Here is a 22109-nt window from a genome sequence, read left to right as displayed (position 1 = left end):
TCATTTGTAACTAACCTGTATACTACCCACTCCTAATAACTTGTTAACACTGTCCAAATTGAGTTAAAAGTCAACTAATCTGTGAGTTTTAATGTTGTTCCCTCCACTCCATAATCATTATTTGTGTGTGTCTTCTATCTGGAATCCATGACGTTTATCACTATTGTAAAGTTTCCTTGTTCTTTCTGTAGTTATTTATGAAGTACTAGGAATTACAATGCAAATATACTGATTTCAGGGTAAGCTCTGTGCTAAATCGAGATGTTAAACTGTATGGGAAGAAACACATTTTTGATGGTAATGATGAAACATGTTGGAACTCTGACCAGGTAATAAATTTCATTTTAATATTTGGTTAATTGTGACCACAAAGTTCTTTAATACCAAGAGTAGTTTCCTTTAGATTAGCAAATATGACTGATTGATTGATAATACAAACAGATCTTAAGTGATAGAATCACTATTGGGGTTCCAGTATATCTAACCAGACAAAAGGTTAGTTTCCATTGTCTTAATAGGCTGTTGCCTTGACAGCAACTTTGGTATTACCTGTTGAATATTCTGGTTGTACCAGACATCAGTGTCCAAATATTCATTCCATTGCCGTTTGCATAGGTTGACAAGATATATGGGTACCATCTCATATTCTTTGCACTTTTATGAGGTGATCTCCTAACAGATTTGCTCTTAGTTTCAAGTCCAGAATCTTCTCCTCTTGGAAGCATATGCATCCCCCCACCCCACTCCCACCTTTCGTGGGAGGTCTGCATTTGGACATACCATGGCACATCATTCATATACATGCAGACACATTGTGTCCCTGAATAGATAATGCATAATAAACTCTAAGTGGTCACTTTAGTTGGCAGGTGTGTATGTGATTATCTTGCATTCAACTCAGCTCCAAGTGTCGTAGTTTAATGTGTGTATGATAACCAACAGAGGGTTGCTCTTCTGTAGTCATTCTGTTAGGTCTGTCTTATGCAAAACTAATTAACAGCTGTTTAGTTTCTTAAGGGGACATGCTCCTGAAAATGACCAAAAATTTGAAAGAAGTTTTCTTGCTCTATAGAAAAGAGCATTTCATGCTGATTTCAAGAATGTGTAGTGTATGGGCATTATCATTTTCTGTTCATTCTAAAATTGAGGTTGAATGTAATGTTGCACAGGGGCCACACCCATCTTTCAGTTTGAAGTGCATCCGAATATGTGATGTATTATTTTGTTCCTTCATTTTTTTTTCCATCATTAGTTACGGATCATTAACACAGGTGTATTCTAGAAGGCACTGACTCCCAGAACCAAAGTACAGGCATGTCTAGAAGGCTATGGTTTGAATATAAACAAAAATCTGATAATATGTGATTTCGGAATTTCATACGCGTGTGGTTTTGTAGTTGTTCTGTGTTGTTTTGTTTCTGTGTGTGTGTTTCCTGTGCTACAAATGCCGAGTAAAGATATTTATCCCGAAACGAAAGTTTCGTGGCAACCAGTTCCAAACACAACCAAATAATACACATCAATTGCTTCAAAAGTTGCCTGCAGACACTGTGTCTACAGGCAGTGCTTCTAGACGTAAACTTTCACTTTCTGAATGTAATAAGAACAAACCTAGTAGTATTGTGAGCAGCAATAGTGACAGAAATGTTATTGTGAACCTAAATATGCTGTCAAGACTTTTGAAGAGTGCTGTTAAATGTGAGTACTGCAATTGTGAAGATAGTATTGACATTTCTGAGGACACTTCAGCAAGGAAGGGTCTTTCAAGTCGGTTAGTGATTGCTTGTAACTTGTGTAAGATGCTTAGTGATACTGTGACATCGCCAGTAACTGATAGTCAACATTATAGTGTAGATATTCATCTTACCTATGCAGTGCAATGTATTGGAAGAGGAAGGAGAGCCCTTTTTGTGCAGCGATGGATTTGCCTCCACCTCCACTGAGGTTTGACAAGTACAATAAATTAATGCTTTATGTGGTGCAAGTGAACATTCAATTAAAAGAGCAGCAGAAGAAGCAGTAGCCTTGTCTAAGAATAGACATTGTAGCAGCATTTGATGGATCTTGGCAGAAAAGAGGTCATACTTCTCAGAATGGGGTTGTAACTGCCACATTTTTTGAAACTGGTAAGATACTAGATTATGAATGTCAAACAAAGAACTGTCAGAGTTGTTCAAGTAAATTTATTGGCATACATGTTTGTGTAAAGAACTTTGATGGGCCAAGTGGAAACATGGAAACGAAAGGAGTTCTAAACATTTTTAGAAGCTCAGAGATCAGTCGTGGTGTGAGGCATGTAGGCTATGTTGGGGATGGAGACTGTAAAGGACACACTACTGTTGTTAATGACAGACCATATGGGGACACACTGATAAAAAAGCTTGAATGTGGTGGGCATGTACTAAAAAGAATGGGAGCTCAGCTGAGAAAATTATGTAAAGACTTCAGTGGAAAAAAAACTGTCTGATGGAAAACACATAGGTGTTACAGGTCATCTTACAAAAAGTGAAATTGATTCTTTGATTAAATATTATGGACTAGCAATAAGGAGAAATGTAGGAGATTTGGAGAACATGAGACGAGCTGTTTGGGCAACATGGTTCACACGGAGTGTCAACAGATGAACCCTCACAACATGTTTTGTGTCCAAAAGTGGAAGTTTCATGGTGCAAGTACTGGTTGAGCAATGTTACAGGCATACAATATGCCCACAAACATTCCTTACCACTTGCTGTAATGGAGGCAATTAGGCCTGTATATAGGGATCCGGCAAATAAAAATCTACTTAGGGAATGTATGCATGGTCTCTCTCAGAATGCAAATGAAAACTTCAACAGCTTTATGTGGGAGAGAATACCCAGAACAGTATTTGTTGGGCTGACAGTGCTGAAGATTGTTGTAATGATTGCAGTAATGATTGCAGTAATAACATCCAGTGATGGTGCAATTTCAAGAATCAATATTATGAAGAAATTGAACATCCAGACGGCGAGGAATATGGCTTCAGCTCTAACTGCTGTTGATAAGTGGCGGAATACTGAAGCAGAGACAGCTGCCGAAGCTGCTACCAAGGAGTCAAAGATAAAGAAAAGAATGAGGAGAAAAAGTATGGAGGATAAGGAGACAGGATGACAACTGAAGTTTGCAGCTGGAATGTTATAAAGAGCATAGTGGTAAGTTAATAAATCTGTAAATCTCCTTTCACAATTTACCGAAAACTTGAGTTTCCCTCACTCAGGTACACTTTCTCCTAAATGACTGAAGTTAAACTCACAAAAATTGGTACAGATATTTAGAATGACCACCTCTACCTCCCATGCCTACTATTTCCTGAAAAATTTTTAACGTGTTGATGATGTCACTGATATTTGAGCTACATTTTTAAATATTTTTGTTGTAGTAAAATAAATTACTTGCCTTTTTCACAGATCAGCATCAGGGAAGGAAACTGGAGGCATAAAACACTTATGTGAATGTTGTTTGTACTCTGACTCTTTTTCCAAGCTGTGCAGTCAGTGGTTCCAAAGAAAACAATACCACAGTGAAATAGTGTTCCATTTTCTTATACTATTATAAATATTGTTGTCAGTGCCAAAATATAGTAAATATCTTAATGATTTTTTGGGAAATTCTTTGACTAATGACCCTGATTGTGTGTAAGAATTTTGAGCTACCTCTCATTTATAGATCAGTTGCACTATGAGGGTGAAGATAATGTTAAAAATGCAGGCCATTCAGGGGTGTGTCCTCTTAATTTTTGGATGGTATATGTAGTGACTCAGTTGCTGATGGGTCTGTTTGTAAGAGCTAATAAATGTGTTAACAATTGTTATCAGGATTCTTCCCATTGCTGTTGACTGCAAGAGCAGTTGATCGATAAATACATTTCTTGAGATCATAACTGTGTGGTGGGCTTTGCACATTTTCATCCTGATAGACTCTCAATAAAAATTTATGACATTGTTGGTCTCCTCAAAACTGTTAAGGCCAAAGAAGACTATAATTTTGGAGCAGGATACTTGAAATCAGATAAATATTTATTGCTCGTGCTCTCTTACAATTTTGTTCACACACACACACACACACACACACACACACACACACACACACGAGACTGCAGCCTCAGACAGCTGAAACTGCAGTGCAGAGAGAGAGAGAGAGAGAGAGAGAGAGAGAGTCTTTCTATTTTTGTCAAATGAGCGAAAGCTTTATTTATTTCTGACAGTCTTTTTGTTGTGCCTATCTGCAACTCAGAATCTCCACTGTATGGTGAGTGGCAACTTTCCTTATCATAATGTTGCTCTAATCAATTCAGGGAAACTACAAAAACCTAAATTTGATGGTTGTGTGTGGACTTTTTCTTTAAATGTAACAACTGCATTCTCCTTTAATAAAAAGTTTGGATACCCATAACATAAAACAGATACTCAAAAATTCAGCAGCAATGAGGTGTTTGAAGAATCATACCACAGTTGTCCTGAGTACTATGTAGCAAAAACAAGCATAAATTTCAAAACTCACTTCTGGGAATACACAAGTGCTTTCAGTCTAAACCACTTGGAAAAATCAACTATTGCTCAGCACATGCTGGAAACCAAACTCATTATTCACCAGATAGAAAGTAATTTAGTAATACTACACAGTGAAGCCAATTGTTAAGACCGTAATCTGTTAGAACAACTGGAAATATAGGTCCGTAAAATCAAAAAGCTTGAATCTATGTTGAGTGAACAGACAGATTTTGCTAGCCATAGTTATTTTAGCAGTTGTTAAGTCTTGTTTTAAATTCATTCCACACATATGTCAATCTGCTAATACTCAGCTCTCTGACACTGCATGATAAACTTCATATTTGATCATATCATGTTAAACTATATCTGAGAAATGTTTCTACAATATACAAACAGATGTGCACCTTGAGTGACAAGATTTGTGATGATAGAAAGAATAAACCAATATCTACTGGCGTTAAAAGGTCAAAAAAGTTTGGCAAGTTTTTCAGTGGCGTTTTTTCCCCCCTGCTGTTTCTCGCAATATTTTCTGCAAGTTGATTCACAAAATACAGAACCAAACATTTAACCTTCTCTTAATAGGAACATACATTTCACATCACTTGAGCAGAATTAAATTATGTATCAAGGTGATTTGCACCTGACGAAGGACCCACAGGGTCGGAAATGCATTGTGTGATTCAATAAAACATGAAAAAATTGTGACTGAAGGCATTTTTATTAATACTTCCTTTATATTGAATACATCATATTCACAACTGGAAAGTACTGATAATATTAAAAACAGGTATTCACTGTGGTCTTCCCATTGACCATCGCCTGACTGCCCACTGAATGCATAGGTACTTGCTGAAATATAGCTGACGCTGCATGATAAACTTCATTTTTGATCATATCATGTTAAACTATATCTGAGAAATGTTTTTAAAATGTACAAACAAATGTGCAAGTGACTGCAACCGCAGCTGCTGACTTGGATCCGAGCAGTCTCATAAGTGCAGGCTGAGTGGTAGGTTACGTCCCTCTCTCTTTTTCGGACACATGATCAGTGTAGGGAACCAGTCTGGGGACTTTGGTTCCACCTGTGGTGACTTTGGCACCACCTGTGGTGACTTTGGCACCACCTGTGGTGACTTTGGTGCCATCAGCCCGAGTGGAGCCTTCCGTAAGCCAGACTATAAATATGTTGTTATTTTGATCTTTTATGTCTACTGGGTAGGCAACGTGTCTGTATTATGGAAGAGCATACACCTCAAGATACAGCACTTCTGTGCCCCCCCCCCCCCCATCACCCGCCCACCCACCCTCCCTAGACAAGAGGTGGTATAGCCAGCACAAATGTCATGAAGGACTGCAATGATGGGTGTATCAGTGGGGTGAGATGTCTCTCACAGTCAGAAATGTCAATGTCCATTGTAATGGAGGTGAAATGAACAGCCACATTCTCATCCCTACAGAAGTTGTCATGAGGTTGGGAAGAGAGTTCGGCTGTGGTCACTATGGCAGACCCAGATGCAGTGAATCTGAAAAAGAAAAAATTGCAGCATTTTCATCATACAAGACTGAGGTGCTTCCAGGCACGAATCTGAGTTTCCATGTGAACTTCAGACGTGAAGTGACCCAACAGACGTGAAGTGACCCAAGTGCTCGGTAATTTGTGCCTATGCCAATCATCGCATACCCCACTGAAAGATGAAGGCACAACATCTCATTGTTGAGCGTAAATTTAAGCAGACACACAACAGGCAATGGATGCCTATGGTCAGCTGGCTTGACAAGCAACACTGGTGTCCTGTGGTGTCACTGTGCAGGCTTTTGTGCAGGACACTGACCATCCTTGTGGCATGTTGATACTTCTGCCTAGAAGCATGATAATTCAGACTGATGTCTATCCGTCACAACTACTTAAGAAGGCTTCAATGTAATATGCTCTCGAAAGTCCACGATAAAACATATTATGCTACCAAAGATAGGTGCATATTCCCGTAATAGGTTTGTAAGGTGCGTGGGGTGTGGTGACCCCTGCAGCTGAGTGGTTTGGTTGTGAACTTCCAGATGCAACTTGGAGAATAGGTTGAGACTCAGAATATTACTAGCATCCTGGAATTTGACGACTAACAACTAACAACTTTACCGTGACTGTGATATTATTATACCGTACAGTAATACGTAATTGGCTGCAGACTACTATGCAGTCATTACTGTAGCTAATCAGTTTACTGAGGAACATTTGGAGCTGTGATGAGCCTAACTGTTGGTAAGTTTCCAAATTGAGAATTGTTGACAACAAACCTATCTCAATATGAAAAGTGCCTGGGTTTGCATTGATTGATACTTCTAAAATTAAAAGTTTACACGGATAATTTGCATCGACCTGTAAGTCACATGAAACGAGCCTGACATTTCTTGTATGCTGCTAGTAAGACATGTAACATTAACTTTCATCTGATGGACAGAATTAGCACTTTGGCCTTGTGGCCTCTCTTGTGACAGGAACTACGCTCGGTCTTTCGAAAATAACGATTGTCATGTTGTTGAGTTATAAAACACTTTAAGGATCGAGCGAGATGGCACAGCGGTTAGCATACTGGACTCGCATTCAGGAGGACGATAGTTCAATCCTGCGTCTGGCCATCCTGGTTTAGATTTTCCGTGATTTTCCTAAATTGCTCCAGGCAAATGCCGGGATGGTTCCTTCGAAAGGGCACGGCCAACTTCCTTCCCTGCCCTTCCCTAATCCGATGAAACCGATGACCTCGCTGTCTGGTCTCTTCCCCCAAACAACCCAACCCCAAAACACTTAAGGCACGAGTGTGACGTATCAGGGAACCTGTTTTCCTGCTATTCTCCACGGGCAGACAGCAATGTTCAGCCTACCGTGTGCACCAGGGCAGCGAGATCCCTCCGGGCTTCAGTGATGTTTACTAGCCTGAAATTTGATGGGGGTAAGAGGTTTCTGTAATATTGCACACTATGTCATTGTTTGTTCAAAAGCACAGATGAGTGATAAATAAATAGCTAATGAGTTTTTTCAACTTGAATCTGTCATTTTTCATACATTTGTGCAGTGAATGTTCTAAAATCATGTTGTGCACTGATGAATTTCCATATGATTGTTCACACTTTCATTGAAACACAGGAATTCACAGTCCTGTGTTAATCCCTGTAATGGGGCTGGATATACACACATGGTAACTTTGCCCACTTCTCTTACTACAGCCAAAAAAATCTATGTCTATCAGCTGCTACATGTATCTGCAAATCAAAGTAATAATCTTGCTTGTCTTTCAGCTGAATGTATGTTTGGTCACTAGCATCTATCTTTGTGGTAAGTTGTTTAAGAACTCCACGTAAATCAACAGCAGAGAAAGCAAGTAGAAATGCTTTCTGTTGTGGCAACTAAATGTTGCTCCAACCTAGCAATGTAGTTCAGTCATGGTGCCATCTTCTTATCAAAACTTGGAAACAGCTGAGGTGGCTGTCACCTGACTTGGGCTGGACTAACATCCAGGTGGGACTATGTTTTCAAAATAATCTCTTGTGTCATTTGCATGTTTTGCAACAAAAGCAGTAACTGTGCTGAGATATCCAGGTCCAGAGTTGCCACATTGAAACATATAAGTGTCCAGTTAGGACAGAGGCAAAGAAGTGGCAGGAACACCCAAATTAATGGAGAATAGTTAGGAAAGGTGCACTACATTAAGTATCCATCATTGGAAACAAAATTATCACACATATTCAGACACCCTTGTTGCCATTTTCTTGCGATGGTATTCATGGTCAAACATACTTGTTGCCATTTTGATGTGACATCAGTCACCATGTCAGTTTCTCAAAATGTGGCCACATAACTACTGATGATGGTGTGAATAAAATCAGTACATTTATTCAAGTCACAGTGCTTTAACTCTAGTGAAGAGATGTGAATTACACAAGTCCATTAATTATCACATTGGTGCAAGGTACATACATACAATCAAATGATCATTCTATACATAATGTAAGACCTATGAGAGTTAAATGATCACCTAATTTCAGTGTCCAAAACAAATACTCACGGATGGTGAGAATTGGATGGTCGGATGAAGGCTTCCTGATGACCACAACTTGGCTCCTCACTGATCTCAGGTGTGGAGTGCAGACAGCACTCAACAGGGTGAATGTTGGAGTGATGGGCTGGTGGGCCCACTGACACATTGCTGGTCAAGCAAAATGCTTTATTCAATTCTAAATACACATCTTGTCACAAGTAATGTGAAGCAGACACACCTCACTTCAGTGACCCAGGCAACAGGCTACTTCCACTCTGTCAAGAGACGCACACATAGGTGCCCTGTGATGCTGACGTTAGACTGAGCAATGGCCAGCAGCCTGTACAGCAATTCAGGCCCCACTTGCATTCGCCGTGGAGGTGGGTGGAGAGTGCTGTATGCAGGACACGACCCGCTGCCTGCTGGCAGGAGTCTGGCGATGGCAGGTGTGGATGGCTGCTCTGGCACCAAGTCCCACAAGGAGACTCAGTGCAGTTGGTGGCTGGCCTGACCTGGTCTCAAACCCATATCTGCAGTAGGCAGTGCTGAGGTGTATCATCTAGTGTGGATCTGACATTGTGGTGGTGGTGCTGGACTTTGAATGAAACTACCCTAAAATTCACACATATTTATATGACTCTTAGGTGCACTTTTTGCACTACTACCCAACCCCTGGTCAAGCAGCTCACAGCATGGGTCTAGTCCAAGTGTGGTGACATCGTCCTGCTCACTTTGGCTGTTATCGCTGTGCAGTGCAGGTTTCACCAAGCACGGGTGGCCCGTCTCGCAATCCTTTTGCATATGCGTTATTCTAAACCATGTCACCACACAGTGCTTACCAGACTGGGATTGCTACTGCAACCCTTCATTGTGGCTTTCTCACTAAATTCACTAAAAACTTGGTAGTAACACTATAGAGATGTCTCACTGAAGTGAAGCCATAGCCAGAACTGGCTATGCAACTGGAACTGATGGATTGGACCTGCATGCCCTCCTAAGTACTGGCTGAGCAGCAGGTTATGTGTCCTACTCTCTTTTTCAGACACGTGATTGGCGTAGGAAAATATTCACATCAGTACAGGAATATGTTGAGGAGGTATTAACCGGAGAGTATAAACCAGAGTGCAAGTGGAGGAAATGACCATTTTGCCTTCTTCTCCTCTCTAATATCAGATTGATTGGCTGAAACAAGTAAAGCAGTTATCGTGTGGTTCCCAACCTGATACAAATCTTTTACAGCTTTTGTACCAATTTTGCTGCTTGTTTTTTCAAGCAGCTTCTCGTTTGCCCTCATGAGACCAGATCATTCTATTACAGAAAAGCTGATGTAGACATTGGAATCAAATCTGGGATCTCCGCTTTATAATTAAATGACAATAACCTCCAGACCACAGAGGTGGTTTCTGATACAGTGCCAAGCAGCAGCAGTTCTTGCCCTCTGCAAATGTCCTGCAAGCATTTCCTCTAGTGCTGATTGTTTCTGAACACATACCTGTCTCATATTGAACAGAATTCTTTTCATGTTTGAAGTCATTGGATCAGAAAAAAATCACGGACATAGAAAGAGAACAGTTATTAAACACTCAATGTGTTCACTCAGGACACTGATCCATACTGAAAATCACTTTGACATTTAAAATATTCATTGTACAGAAATGTTTGCATTTCAACACCCTATGGCTGATAGATGAAGGATGCAACATAGTGTGTGATGATTCAAGTACTTCTCCTGTTTTCAGTAGTGACACACTGTTGAAACTTACAAAGATAGTTGTCAGGTGTGCTATCATGTCTCAGAGACCTACAGACAATTTAGCTCTCTCTCTCTCTCTCTCTCTCTCTCTCTCTCTCTCTCTCTCCACCCCCTACATCTCCCACTGCCACTCCCACAAATGCACACCGTGTGTGTGTGTGTGTGTGTGTGTGTGTGTGTGTGTGTGAGAGAGAGAGAGAGAGAGAGAGAGAGAGAGAGAGAAATTCCTTTGTTCATTCCATTGTTTGGAACTTAAAAAAGCAGCATACAAAAAAGTAAATGAGAAAGAAACAAAGTGAAATATTTGAGTGTGATAATCGGCTAAGAATAAAGATGAAGAGCAGATAAGTGGAGAATAATAAAGAAGGAAGTAACTGTTCTCAGGGAAGCTAGGATAAGTGCAACAAATCAGCACGAGACAAAGTCTCTTAAGTTTGTTGATTCATTGTTTGTATCATAGGTAAGATTTTTCAGGAACTTCTTAGGAGTGTAGATTACTCACATATCGGGTGAGACACCAATGACCGCATCTGGTTTATTGGTTTTTAGTATTTCTTATGATATCATATACCACTGAGAAATATTTTACTTAGTGTCTTGCTGCCTTTCTCATAAATTAATTTACAAAACACTTGATTTCTTTAACTGGGTAATATGGTTGATACAAGTTGACGTATTGTTTAAAAACTTATTATAAGCTCAGTAAATGTATAAATAGTTGTTTCTCAGAAACCCAAATATTTATTGAAAAAATATCCTCAAATTACACTGGTTGTTTATGAACTTTAAATTTATCGTGTACTGAAACACTAGAAAACTGTGACATTAGGGAGTCTCGCTAGTGGTATGTGAGATGTGGGGAACCCCCTTCATATACAGAGAGATACAGCAGGATCTTTCAGTTTCTGGGATGTTGCTTTGAACTAATAATGACAACTCCTAAAACTAAACTAAATTGTACTGTGTTTGTGACAAAGAAGATTAAAATCATTGGGCCACATGTTTGATATTCTAAACGTAATTGACTGTTCTTGTATCAACTTTAGTTTTTAGTGTCGGGTATTTTCCTTGTTTCGAAAGTGGACACAAGAGAAATTTTTGTTTCAATACAATTTTTTTATTTTTTATTTTTTTTTCCATTTAATTTTTGGTATTGGAAGGCACAGCAGTTGAACTTGCGCCAGAAGGTATGGACCTAGATACTCACTAGGGGTCTCCGTGCTCCAGCACGTGCCTGCGCCACAAGACTTACCATGTGAGTGCGCCACTCTCTGTACCACATGAAGTCTGCGGCCAATCGCATTTCCTGCGATTGTGTATTTAAGCAGCCGGGTGACACTACCCCGACAATCTGATACTCGCCATAGTTTGCGTGTGCATCTCGGCTGTACTGCATTCCAGTTCTGTATGTTGAGATACATACTATTGTTGTTTGGAGTGCTCCTGCAGTGTTGTTGTCTCGCTGTGTTTATGATCTCAGTTCTTGCTTACTTGCCTCGTGTTGTATCGTGGTCGGTCGTAGTGTCTACCATCCCCTACTTGTTCATCTGCCCTGTCTGTTATTTGTTAGCGATACCTTCAGTGGCTTCCCTGCCTGGCAGCTTCACATCTCTATTTTCTACCGTGCACCGCTCGCTGGTCGCTTGGGGCTATAACATAATTCTCATGCTTTCTCTTCTTATCTTATGTGAATTGAAATCCTCATCCTCTTTAAAAAAATATTCTGAAATTATAAAAGATAGGTCACACTTTGACAATAATGTGCCCCTTCACCTTACTAGAGGTGCTGTCATCATCTAGGGGTTCTTACCCTGGCTGTCCTTGAATAGTATTTCATACCAGCAGGAAAATGGTCCTATTGAGCAAAAAAATGGGACTATGTTCCTCTTTATTTAAAAGACTCTGACTGAAAAGTAGATACCAGCTGCCTTATTCTACCCTTCTCTACAAAATATTTCCCAAAATCCTTGCCGTGCAGACATATTTGCTTTTTTTTAACATGCAAATGGCTTCAAACTCTAAGTTTCCATAACTGTAACTCACTCACACCCACTAGTCCATCACAGTAAGTCACTCATACCCATACACTCTTAGTTGTCCTTTCTCACTCACTCATTCAGCCCAACTCATTGTCAGAATCACTTTGTGTCTATCTGTCATTGTCTCCTATGTAACGGTCACAATCACCTTACTTCTGTCGTACTGTTACTGTCTCCTTTCATTGTCACTCTCTCCCTCTTGCTCTCTCATACTGCTAATATCTCATTCCTTCCTTCCTATTACTGCTGTCTCTTCTCACTGTTGCTAACTCTTTCTTCCTCATTCTCATTGTCTTATACTCTTTCTCTTGTTGTCACTGGCTCTCATCCACTTCCACTTTCTCCCCCTCCCCCCTCTCCCCAATCACTGTCTCCTTCATTTTTTTTCCTAGTACTGTTCTGTCACTATCAATTACGTCCCACTACCACTGTGTCCCTCTCTTTTTCTCATACTGTCATTGTCTCTTTCACTCTTTCTATAACAAACCACTGTCTATTATCTTCTGGTATTTATCTGTCTCTTTGCCACTGCCATTGTCTTCTTCTCTCACAGCATAAAAAAGTGCAAATATGTTCGCATGCCAAAATTACTAGTAATTTTTTTGAAGGTGCTGAGGAGGGTAGAATGAGGCAGCTAATACCCCACTCTTCAATCAGTCTTTTAAATAAACAAGAACACTTTTTTTATGCTCTTGATAGGAGCATTTTTCCACAGGTTCCGTTTTTATCTCCCTTGCAACAGGGCATGTAACTTGTTGTTGTTATTGTTGTGGTCTTCAGTCCTGGGACTGGTTTGATGCAGCTCTCCATGCTACTCTATCCTGTGCAAGTTTCTTCATCTCCCAGTACCTACTGCAACCTATTTCCTTTTGTATCTGCTTAGTGTATTCATCTCTTGGTCTCCCTCTACGATTTTTACCCTCCACGCTGCCCTCCAATACTAAATTGGTGATCCCTTGATGCCTCAGAACATGTCCTACCAACCGATCCCTTCTTCTAGGCAAGTTGTGCCACAAACTCCTCTTCTCCCCAATCCTATTCAATACCTCCTCAATAGTTACGTGATCTACCCATCTAATCTTCAGCATTCTTCTTTGGCACCACATCTCGAAAGCTTCTATTCTCTTCTTGTCCAAACTATTTATCGTCCATGTTTCACTTCCAGACATGGCCACACTCGATACAAATACTTTCAGAAATGGCTTCCTGACACTTAAATCTATATTCGATGTTAACAAATTTCTCTTCTTCAGAAACGCTTTCCTTGCCATTGCCAGTCTACACTTTATATCCTCTCTACATCAACAATCATCAGTTATTTTGCTCCCCAAATAGAAAAACTCCTTTACTACTGCAAAATACTAACGTGAATTCTTTATAGACGAATGGAAAAACTGGTAGAAGCGGACCTCGGGGGAGATCAGTTTGGATTCCGTAGAAATGTTGGAACACGTGAGGCAATACTAACCTTACGACTTATCTTAGAAGAAAGATTAAGAAAAGGCAAACCTACGTTTCTAGCATTTGTAGACTTAGATAAAGCTTTTGACAATGTTAACTGGAATACTCTTTCAAATTCTGAAGGTGGCAGGGGTAAAATACAGGGAGCGAAAGGCTATTTACAATTTGTACAGAAACCAGATGGCAGTTATAAGAGTCAAGGGGCATGAAAGGGAAGCAGTGGTTGGGAAAGGAGTGAGACAGGGTTGTAGCCTATCCCCGATGTTATTCAATCTTTATATTGAGCAAGCAGTTAATGAAACAAAAGAAAAATTCGAAGTAGGTATTAAAATCCATGGAGAAGAAGTAAAAACTTTGAGGTTTGCCGATGACATTGTAATTCTGTCAGAGACAGCAAAGGACTTGGAAGAGCAGTTGAACGGAATGGACAGTGTCTTGAAAGGAGGATATAAGATGAACATCAACAAAAGCAAAACGAGGATAATGGAATGTAGTCAAATTAAATCGGGTGATGCTGAGGGAATTAGATTAGGAAATGAGACACTTAAAGTAGTAAAGGAGTTTTGCTATTTAGGGAGTAAAATAACTGATGATGGTCGAAGTAGAGAGGATATAAAATGTAGACTGGCAATGGCAAGGAAATCGTTTCTGAAGAAGAGAAATTTGTTAACATCGGGTATAGATTTAAGTGTCAGGAAGTCGTTTCTGAAAGTATTTGTATGGAGTGTAGCCATGTATGGAAGTGAAACATGGACGATAACTAGTTTGGACAAGAAGAGAATAGAAGCTTTCGAAATGTGGTGCTACAGAAGAATGCTGAAGATAAGGTGGGTAGATCACGTAACTAATGAGGAGGTATTGAATAGGATTGGGGAGAAGAGAAGTTTGTGGCACAACTTGACTAGAAGAAGGGGGGATCGGTTGGTAGGACATGTTTTGAGGCATCAAGGGATCACAAATTTAGCATTGGAGGGCAGTGTGGAGGGTAAAAATCGTAGAGGGAGACCAAGAGATGGATACACTAAGCAGATTCAGAAGGATGTAGGCTGCAGTAGGTACTGGGAGATGAAGAAGATTGCACAGGATAGAGTAGCATGGAGAGCTGCATCAAACCAGTCTCAGGACTGAAGACCACAACAACAACACTACTTTAAGTTATTATTGATTGGCGACTCCATAGTGTCCTGTGCAGTACGACCAGATAATGGGTATACTTGAAAGGAGAGACAGCATTGGTCGTATATTTTTGTTTATTATCGCAAAATCGATTTTTGGTCACTTAGTGACCATCTTCAGTGCTGTAATATATAACTTAAATTAGTAAGCACTGGTGTCAATAAGCTTACGGCGATCACATAGACTGATCGCCGTAAGCTTATTGACACCAGTGCTTACTAATTTAAGTTATATATTACAGCACTGAAGATGGTCACTAAGTGACCGAAAATCGATTTTGCGATAATAAACAAAAATATACGACCAATGCTGTCTCTCCTTTCAAGTATACTACTTTAAGTGTCTCATTTCCTAATGTAATTCCCTCAGCATCACCCGACTTAATTTGACTACATTCCATTATCCTCGTTTTTGCTTCTGTTTATGTTCATCTTATATCCTCCTTTCAAGACACTATCCATTCCGTTTAACTGCTATTCCAAGTCCTTTGCTGTCTCTGACAGAATTACAATGTCATCGGCAAACCTCAAAGTTTTTATTTCTTCTCCATGGATTTTAATACCTACTTCGAATTTTTCTTTTGTTTCATTAACTGCTTGCTCAATGTAAAGATTGAATAACATCGGGGATAGGCTACAACCCTGTCTCACTCCTTTCCCAATCACTTCTTCCCTTTCATGCCCCTCGACTCTTACAACTGCCATCTGGTTTCTGTACGAATTGTAAATAGCCTTTCGCTCCCTGTATTTTATCCCTGCCACCTTCAGAATTTGAAAGAGAGTATTCCAGTCAACATTGTCAAACGCTTTCTCTAAGTCTACAAATGCTAGAAACGTAGGTTTGCCTTTCCTTCATCTAGCTTCTAAGATAAGTCGTAGGGTCAATATTGCCTCACGTGTTCCAGTATTTCTACGGAATCCAAACTGGTCTTCCCCGAGGTCGGCTTCTACTAGTTTTTCCATTCGTTTGTAAAGCATTTGCATTAGTATTTTGCAGCTATGCCTTATTAAACTGATTGTTCTGTAATTTTCACATCTGTCAACACCTGCTTTCTTTGGGATTGGAATTATTATATTCTTTTTGAAGTCTGAGGGTATTTCCCCCGTCTCATACATCTTGCTCACCAGCTGATAGAGCTTCGTCAGGCCTGGCTCTCCCAAGGCCGTCAGTAGTTCTAATGGAATGTTGTCTACTCCCGTGGCCTTGTTTCGACTCAGATCTTTCAGTGCTCTGTCAAACTCTTCACGCAGTATCATATCTCCCATTTCATCTTCCTCTACATCCTCTTCCATTTCCATAACATTGTCCTCAAGTACATCGCCCTTGTATAGACCCTCTCTATACTCCTTCCACCTTTCTGCTTTCCCTTCTTTGCTTAGAACTGGGTTTCCATCTGAGCTCTTGATATTCATACAAGTGGTTCTCTTCTCTCGAAAGGTCTCTTTAATTTTCCTGTAGGCAGTATCTATCTTACCCCTCGTGAGATAAGCCTCTACATCCTTACATTTGTCCTCTAGCCATCCCTGCTTAGCCATTTTGCACTTGCTGTCAATCTCATTTTTGAGACATTTGTATTCCTTTTTGCCTGCTTCATTTACTGCATTTTTATATTTTCTCCTTTCATCAATTAAATTCAATATTTCTTCTGTTACCCAAGGAGTTCTACTAGCCCTTGTCTTTTTACGTACTTGATCCTCTGCTGCCTTCACTACTTCATCCCTCAAAGCTACCCATTCTTCTTCTACTGTATTTCTTTCCCCCATTCCTGTCAATTGTTCCCTTATGCTCTGCCTGAAACTCTGTATAACCTCTGGTTTAGTCAGTTTATCCAGGTTCCATCTCCTTAAATTCCCACCTTTTTGCAGTTTCTTCAGTTTTAATCTATAGTTCATAACCAATGGATTGTGGTCAGAGTCCACATCTGCCCCTGGAAATGTCTTACAATTTAAAACCTGCTTCCTAAATCTCTGTCTTACCATTACATAATCTATCTGAAACCTATCAGGATCTCCAGGCTTCTTCCATGTACACAGCCTTCTTTTAAGATTCTTGAACCAAGTGTTAGCTGTGATTAAGTTGTGTTCTGTGCAAAATTCTACCAGACGGCTTCCTCTTTCAATTCTTAGCCCCAATCCATATTCACCTACTACATTTCCTTCTCTCCCTTTTCCTACTACCAGATTCCAGTCACCCATGACTATCAAATTTTCGTCTCCCTTCACTATTTGAATAATTTCTTTGATTTCATCATACATTTCTTCAATTTCTTCGTCGTCTGCAGAGCTAGTTGGCATATAAACTTGTACTACTGTAGTAGGCGTGGGCTTCATGTCTGTCTTGGCCACAATAATGTGTTCACTATGCTGTTTGTAGTAGCTTATCCCCACTCCTATTTTCCTGTTCATTATTAAACCTACTCCTGCATTACCCCTATTTGATTTTGTATTTAGGATCCTGTATTCGTCTGACCAAAAGTCTTGTTCCTTCTGCCAACGAACTTCACTAATTCCCACTATATGTAACTTTAACCCATCCATTTCCCTATTTAAATTTTCTAACCTACCTGACATTCCACGCTCCGATCTGTAGAACACCAGTTTTCTTTCTCCTGATAACGACATCCTCCTGAGTAGTCCCCGCCTGGAGATCCGAATGGGGGACTATTTTACCTCCGGAATATTTTACCCAAGAGGACGCCATTATCATTTAACCATACAGTAAAGCTGCATGCCCTCGGGAAAAATTACAGCTGTAGTTTCCCCTTGCTTTCAGCCGTTCGCAGTACCAGCACAGCAAGGCTGTTTTGGTTAGTGTTACAAGGCCAGATCAGTCAATCATCCAGACTGTTGCCCCTGCAACTACTGAAAAGGCTGCTGCCCCTCTTCAAGAACCACGCATTTGTCTGGCCTCTCAACAGATACCCCTCCGTTGTGGTTGCACCTATGGTACGGCTATCTTTATCGCTGAGGCACGCAAGCCTCCCCACCAACGGCAAGGTCCATGGTTCACAGGGGGGGGATGTAACTCATATGAAAAGAAATGTGTTGGTCAGTAAAATTTAGGTAGTTGACTTATGTGAAACTGAAATAACACAGAACTAATTTTACACCTCAGACCAGATTTTTAGTGCAAAAAAGAAGGTTGCACGTTTCTTCATTGTGCAACATGGGTTTCCCAGATGATAATGGAGGTGCTTTACAGAATATTTCTCCATAGTACATCACTTTATAAACTACAGTTTCACCCCACACTGGATTTTGTGTATGTATTTTATATGTACAAGCAGGGTAACTTTGAACCTCTTTATGCTGGAAATCAATAAAGATATGAAAACATTTTCAAGTTTGAGATTGGGCTTCTAGGAATAAATGATAAAAATTACAGCTATTTGCTGTGCACAGCCATCTTGGAATATGCAACCGAGTTTTGGCACCCAAAAAACAAGTTTTTGGGCTAATTGTCAATAGCACACAAACATTTTTGAAAATGAGGGACAAATGCCGAGAGAGTATACTGTTAAAATTTGAGCAATCTGCTGCAGCTATTATTTAGATTTTGCCTCCTAAGGATTTTAGAGGGTGACAATTATTGAACTATGTGAAATAAAATCATCATAACTTCTGAACAGTTTGTGTTATAATGTTCAAACTGCACAGTCAGCTGCGGAGCATTATGGGAATTAGTATGCGTATGTGCATGGTTTGATTTAGTGACAAAGCCTACTTTCATTTGGATGGGTTCATTGATAAGCAAAATTGGTGCATCTATGGGACTGAGAATCTGCATTTCGCGATCGAGAAGTCTCTTCACTCTCGACGGGTGACTCTGTGGTGTGCAGTGTTCAGTCACAGAATAATCGGTGCGATATTCCTTGATGGCATGGTGACTGTTGAATGGTATGTGAAGATTCGGAAGATGATTTCATTGCCATTATCCAAAGGGACCCTGATTTCGACAAGATGTTGTTCATGCAAGACAGAGCTCAACCCCATCCCAGCAGGAGAGTATGTGATGTCCTGGACGAGCACTTTGGGGACCACATTCTGGCTCTGGGGTATCCAGAGGCCACTGGCATGGGCCTCGATTGGCCATCATATTCTCCAGATCTGAACACATGCAACTCCTTTTTGTGGTACAAGGTGTACAGCAATAACTCCAAAACGTTGCTGACCTGAAAACAACCATTCAGGAGGTTATCGACAGCATCGATATTCCAACACTTCAGCGGGTCACGCAGAATTTCACTATTCATCTTTGCCACATCATCGCCAACGATGCCAAGCATATCGAACATGTCATAATCTAAATCTGACATTCACATGTTGAATAAAGTGTGTGCACGCCATAGTTTGTAACTAATTTACGTTTTTTTTCCATATAGTTGAATATTTGTCACCCTTTACATGTAGAAGTAGGGTTACTTTGAACATCTGTATCTTGGAAGTGGATAAAGCTGTCAAGAAGATTTTAGGAAGATATCATAAGAATTGCAACCATTTGCAGTGCATAACCGTCTTGGTGTACATGGCTGGGTTTTGATCTGCTGGTGACAGTGAAAATACAGTAAATAAAACCTTTTTTGGGGGGTTTTCTGAGGAAACACTGATGAACTAATAGACATCAAATGCAAGAAGAACTAATTGATTTGTTCCATTTGACGAAGCAGAAGGAAGTGTGTAACATTCGTTCCTTGGTCGTTTACTGTAGGATAGTGACACTAAGACAATCCTTCTGTTGGGTATACAAATGGTCCTTCTCATAAGAGCTAGCAAAAACATTTATATCTACCTTTTTATCAACCTGTGATATAAGCACCAGAAAATCCTGTCTCTGTGTGCACCATTCTGGAATGTAATAGGTACATATGCTGTCGCAGGCATACCGACTGATTTTGATTTTGTGTGTGTGTGTGTGTGTGTGTGTGTGTGTGTGTGTGTGTGTGTGTGTGCGTGTGTGTAAAAGTACGTGAACTAACCTAGCTCCTCAGGAAGGGGAGAGATATATTGGGGAAGGTTGTGGAGGAAGGGCATATGATTCAGACCCCAGAATGAAAAGGACCCAACCTTCCCTTATCTTTCCCTTTCTGTTCCCTGTTGTGCTGATCCCCCTCTCCCCCCTCCCATACACTCACAGTGTCGTTTGTTTTGTGAAGAAGGAGATTAAGTGTAGTATATATTCAGAGATGAAAAAATTGGCAAAACACAGAAAAGATGGAAAACAAATAAGACCATTTTAATAACTGATGACTTCTTGAGGAAAGAAAGACATGAATGGGAGAGTTCCTTATTTTGTTGATTTCTGTCACTGATTCTCTTTTCTCCTTTTGTAATGAAATTTGTGGCAATCTTTTTCCATAACTCTAGTCTTTCCTCTTTTTCAGAGTTCAGACTCTGTAATGAAATATGATCATATGCAGTAATTGTAAATATCTCAATAAAAAGATTACAATTCTTAGAGCTCTCCCTTAACAGACAGGTGATTATTGTGAATCATTCTTTCATATTGAAAAAATGAAAACATTTCCTGTTTTGTCACTAAACTGGTAACCTGTTATGTAATTAAAATTTAATACAAAATGAACATTGTCTCACCGAACTATGAACTACTAAGCCTTCTGCAAATTGTAATGGTTTTTCTCTACTCTTCCACTAATAGATTTTTATTTGTGGAATAAAAAGTCGATACCTATGTTGCGTCATTTATTCATTTTTTTATTGTTGTTGTTATCTGATTCATGTAATCACTTTAAAACACAAGTGAATAGTTTAGTATGTCTTCTTTCTTCATAATATTGATTCATTCTCTCACTCTTCCTGATACTCTTGGCTTTTGTGACCTTCATTTTGATCCTGCGATCAGTCCAAATATGATTTTCCCCTGTTTTTTAAACTGGAGCTACCCTGCACTGCTGCATATGGATATTTTTCACTTATTCCAGTAGTGTTCTAGTACTACCTGATTCTTTCCTTTCAGTGTTTCCTGTCAAGCACATTGCATTCCATATCTTTTTGTTCAACATGTTGTCAGTTATTGTAATGATGTGCTTGGCAAATATCAATTACCTCTTCCATCTCATGCATTAAATTGCTTTTCCACTTTCATACAGTTTCTGTCTTGATCTGGGTATCCAGACTTCACCTTTCCTTCATATCACATATGTCTCTCAAAATCTATTGTTCAACTTCCTTCAGTTGTTTCTTTATTTTACAGGTCCATCTTGATCGCATAAATTTTTACATTTCACTTTGACCGGTTTCGGCCACTGCCATCTTCAGATCTGTTACAAAAACAAAAAGTGTGTAACCAACTGACCTAGTTTGCTGACACTAAATCTATAAAAGTCCTGGTTCTACATAAGAAAAATAAAATGTTTTCATGTATACCAGCTATAAATACCATAAAATATTCTGATGTAGTATCATCGTCAAACTAAATGTGTAGATATATAGTAAGTGCTGGTGATGATCAGAATGCATCTGGTATTTATGCAATGAAACTGAGCCAGCTGAGGGCACTGTAGCTAGGCTACATGATTAACCAGTATCACAATTGTAATGGTTAAAATGTGGTATGCATAGTCATTAATTAAAAATTACTTCACATGGCAAAATGAGCATCTGATAATAAACCATGCACTCACATACTCCACGTGGAATTGGATGAATGTAGATGTAGATGTAGATCCATAGTTAAAATCCACATAAAAAGTGTAAATATTAATAATGTGAAGCTTCTAGCCTGGCAAGGTAAAACATACAGTTGTATAAAATCCAGTATAAAAAGTATAAGATTAAAAACACCCATAAAATAAAATCTTCCAGCTTGACAGATCAGTTACCATCAACATAATTGTAAGGTAATTAATGAAGCTTCATGGTAAATGATAACAGTCAAACAGTTGCAGGATGAAGATTTATTGAAATCCTTGACCACGGTTTCAGTATATCTAAATATACCTTCATCAGAAGCAAACATACACTAAAATCACATTCTGCAGGATTTCAATAAATCTTTGTCCTGCAGCTCTTTGGCTGTTATCATTTACCGTGAAGATTTTCAATAGTTACTGCTTCAGCCATGTTTAAAATTTTGAAATTAATGAAACCGTGACTATTAATTAAAAATTAAATAGTCGATA

At 39.5% G+C, this 22109-nt stretch overlaps 1 protein-coding gene across 1 annotated transcript in view; it reads left to right on the top strand.

Annotated features, from left to right (window-relative positions):
- The window catches only part of LOC126262404 (nuclear receptor 2C2-associated protein), a 59081-nt gene that overhangs the window by 27892 nt on the left and 9080 nt on the right, over positions 1–22109 (top strand). Inside the window, exon 2 of the mRNA XM_049959026.1 lies at positions 239–329. Coding sequence (XP_049814983.1) covers positions 239–329 — 91 coding nt within the window. The remainder of the gene's footprint in view (positions 1–238; positions 330–22109) is intronic.

This window comes from Schistocerca nitens, chromosome 6, assembly GCF_023898315.1.
Source record: "Schistocerca nitens isolate TAMUIC-IGC-003100 chromosome 6, iqSchNite1.1, whole genome shotgun sequence".
In the NCBI taxonomy this organism is placed as follows: domain Eukaryota; kingdom Metazoa; phylum Arthropoda; class Insecta; order Orthoptera; family Acrididae; genus Schistocerca; species Schistocerca nitens.
The sequence above is the reverse complement of the archived record's forward strand: the minus strand, read 5'-3'. Positions and strand labels throughout refer to the sequence as shown.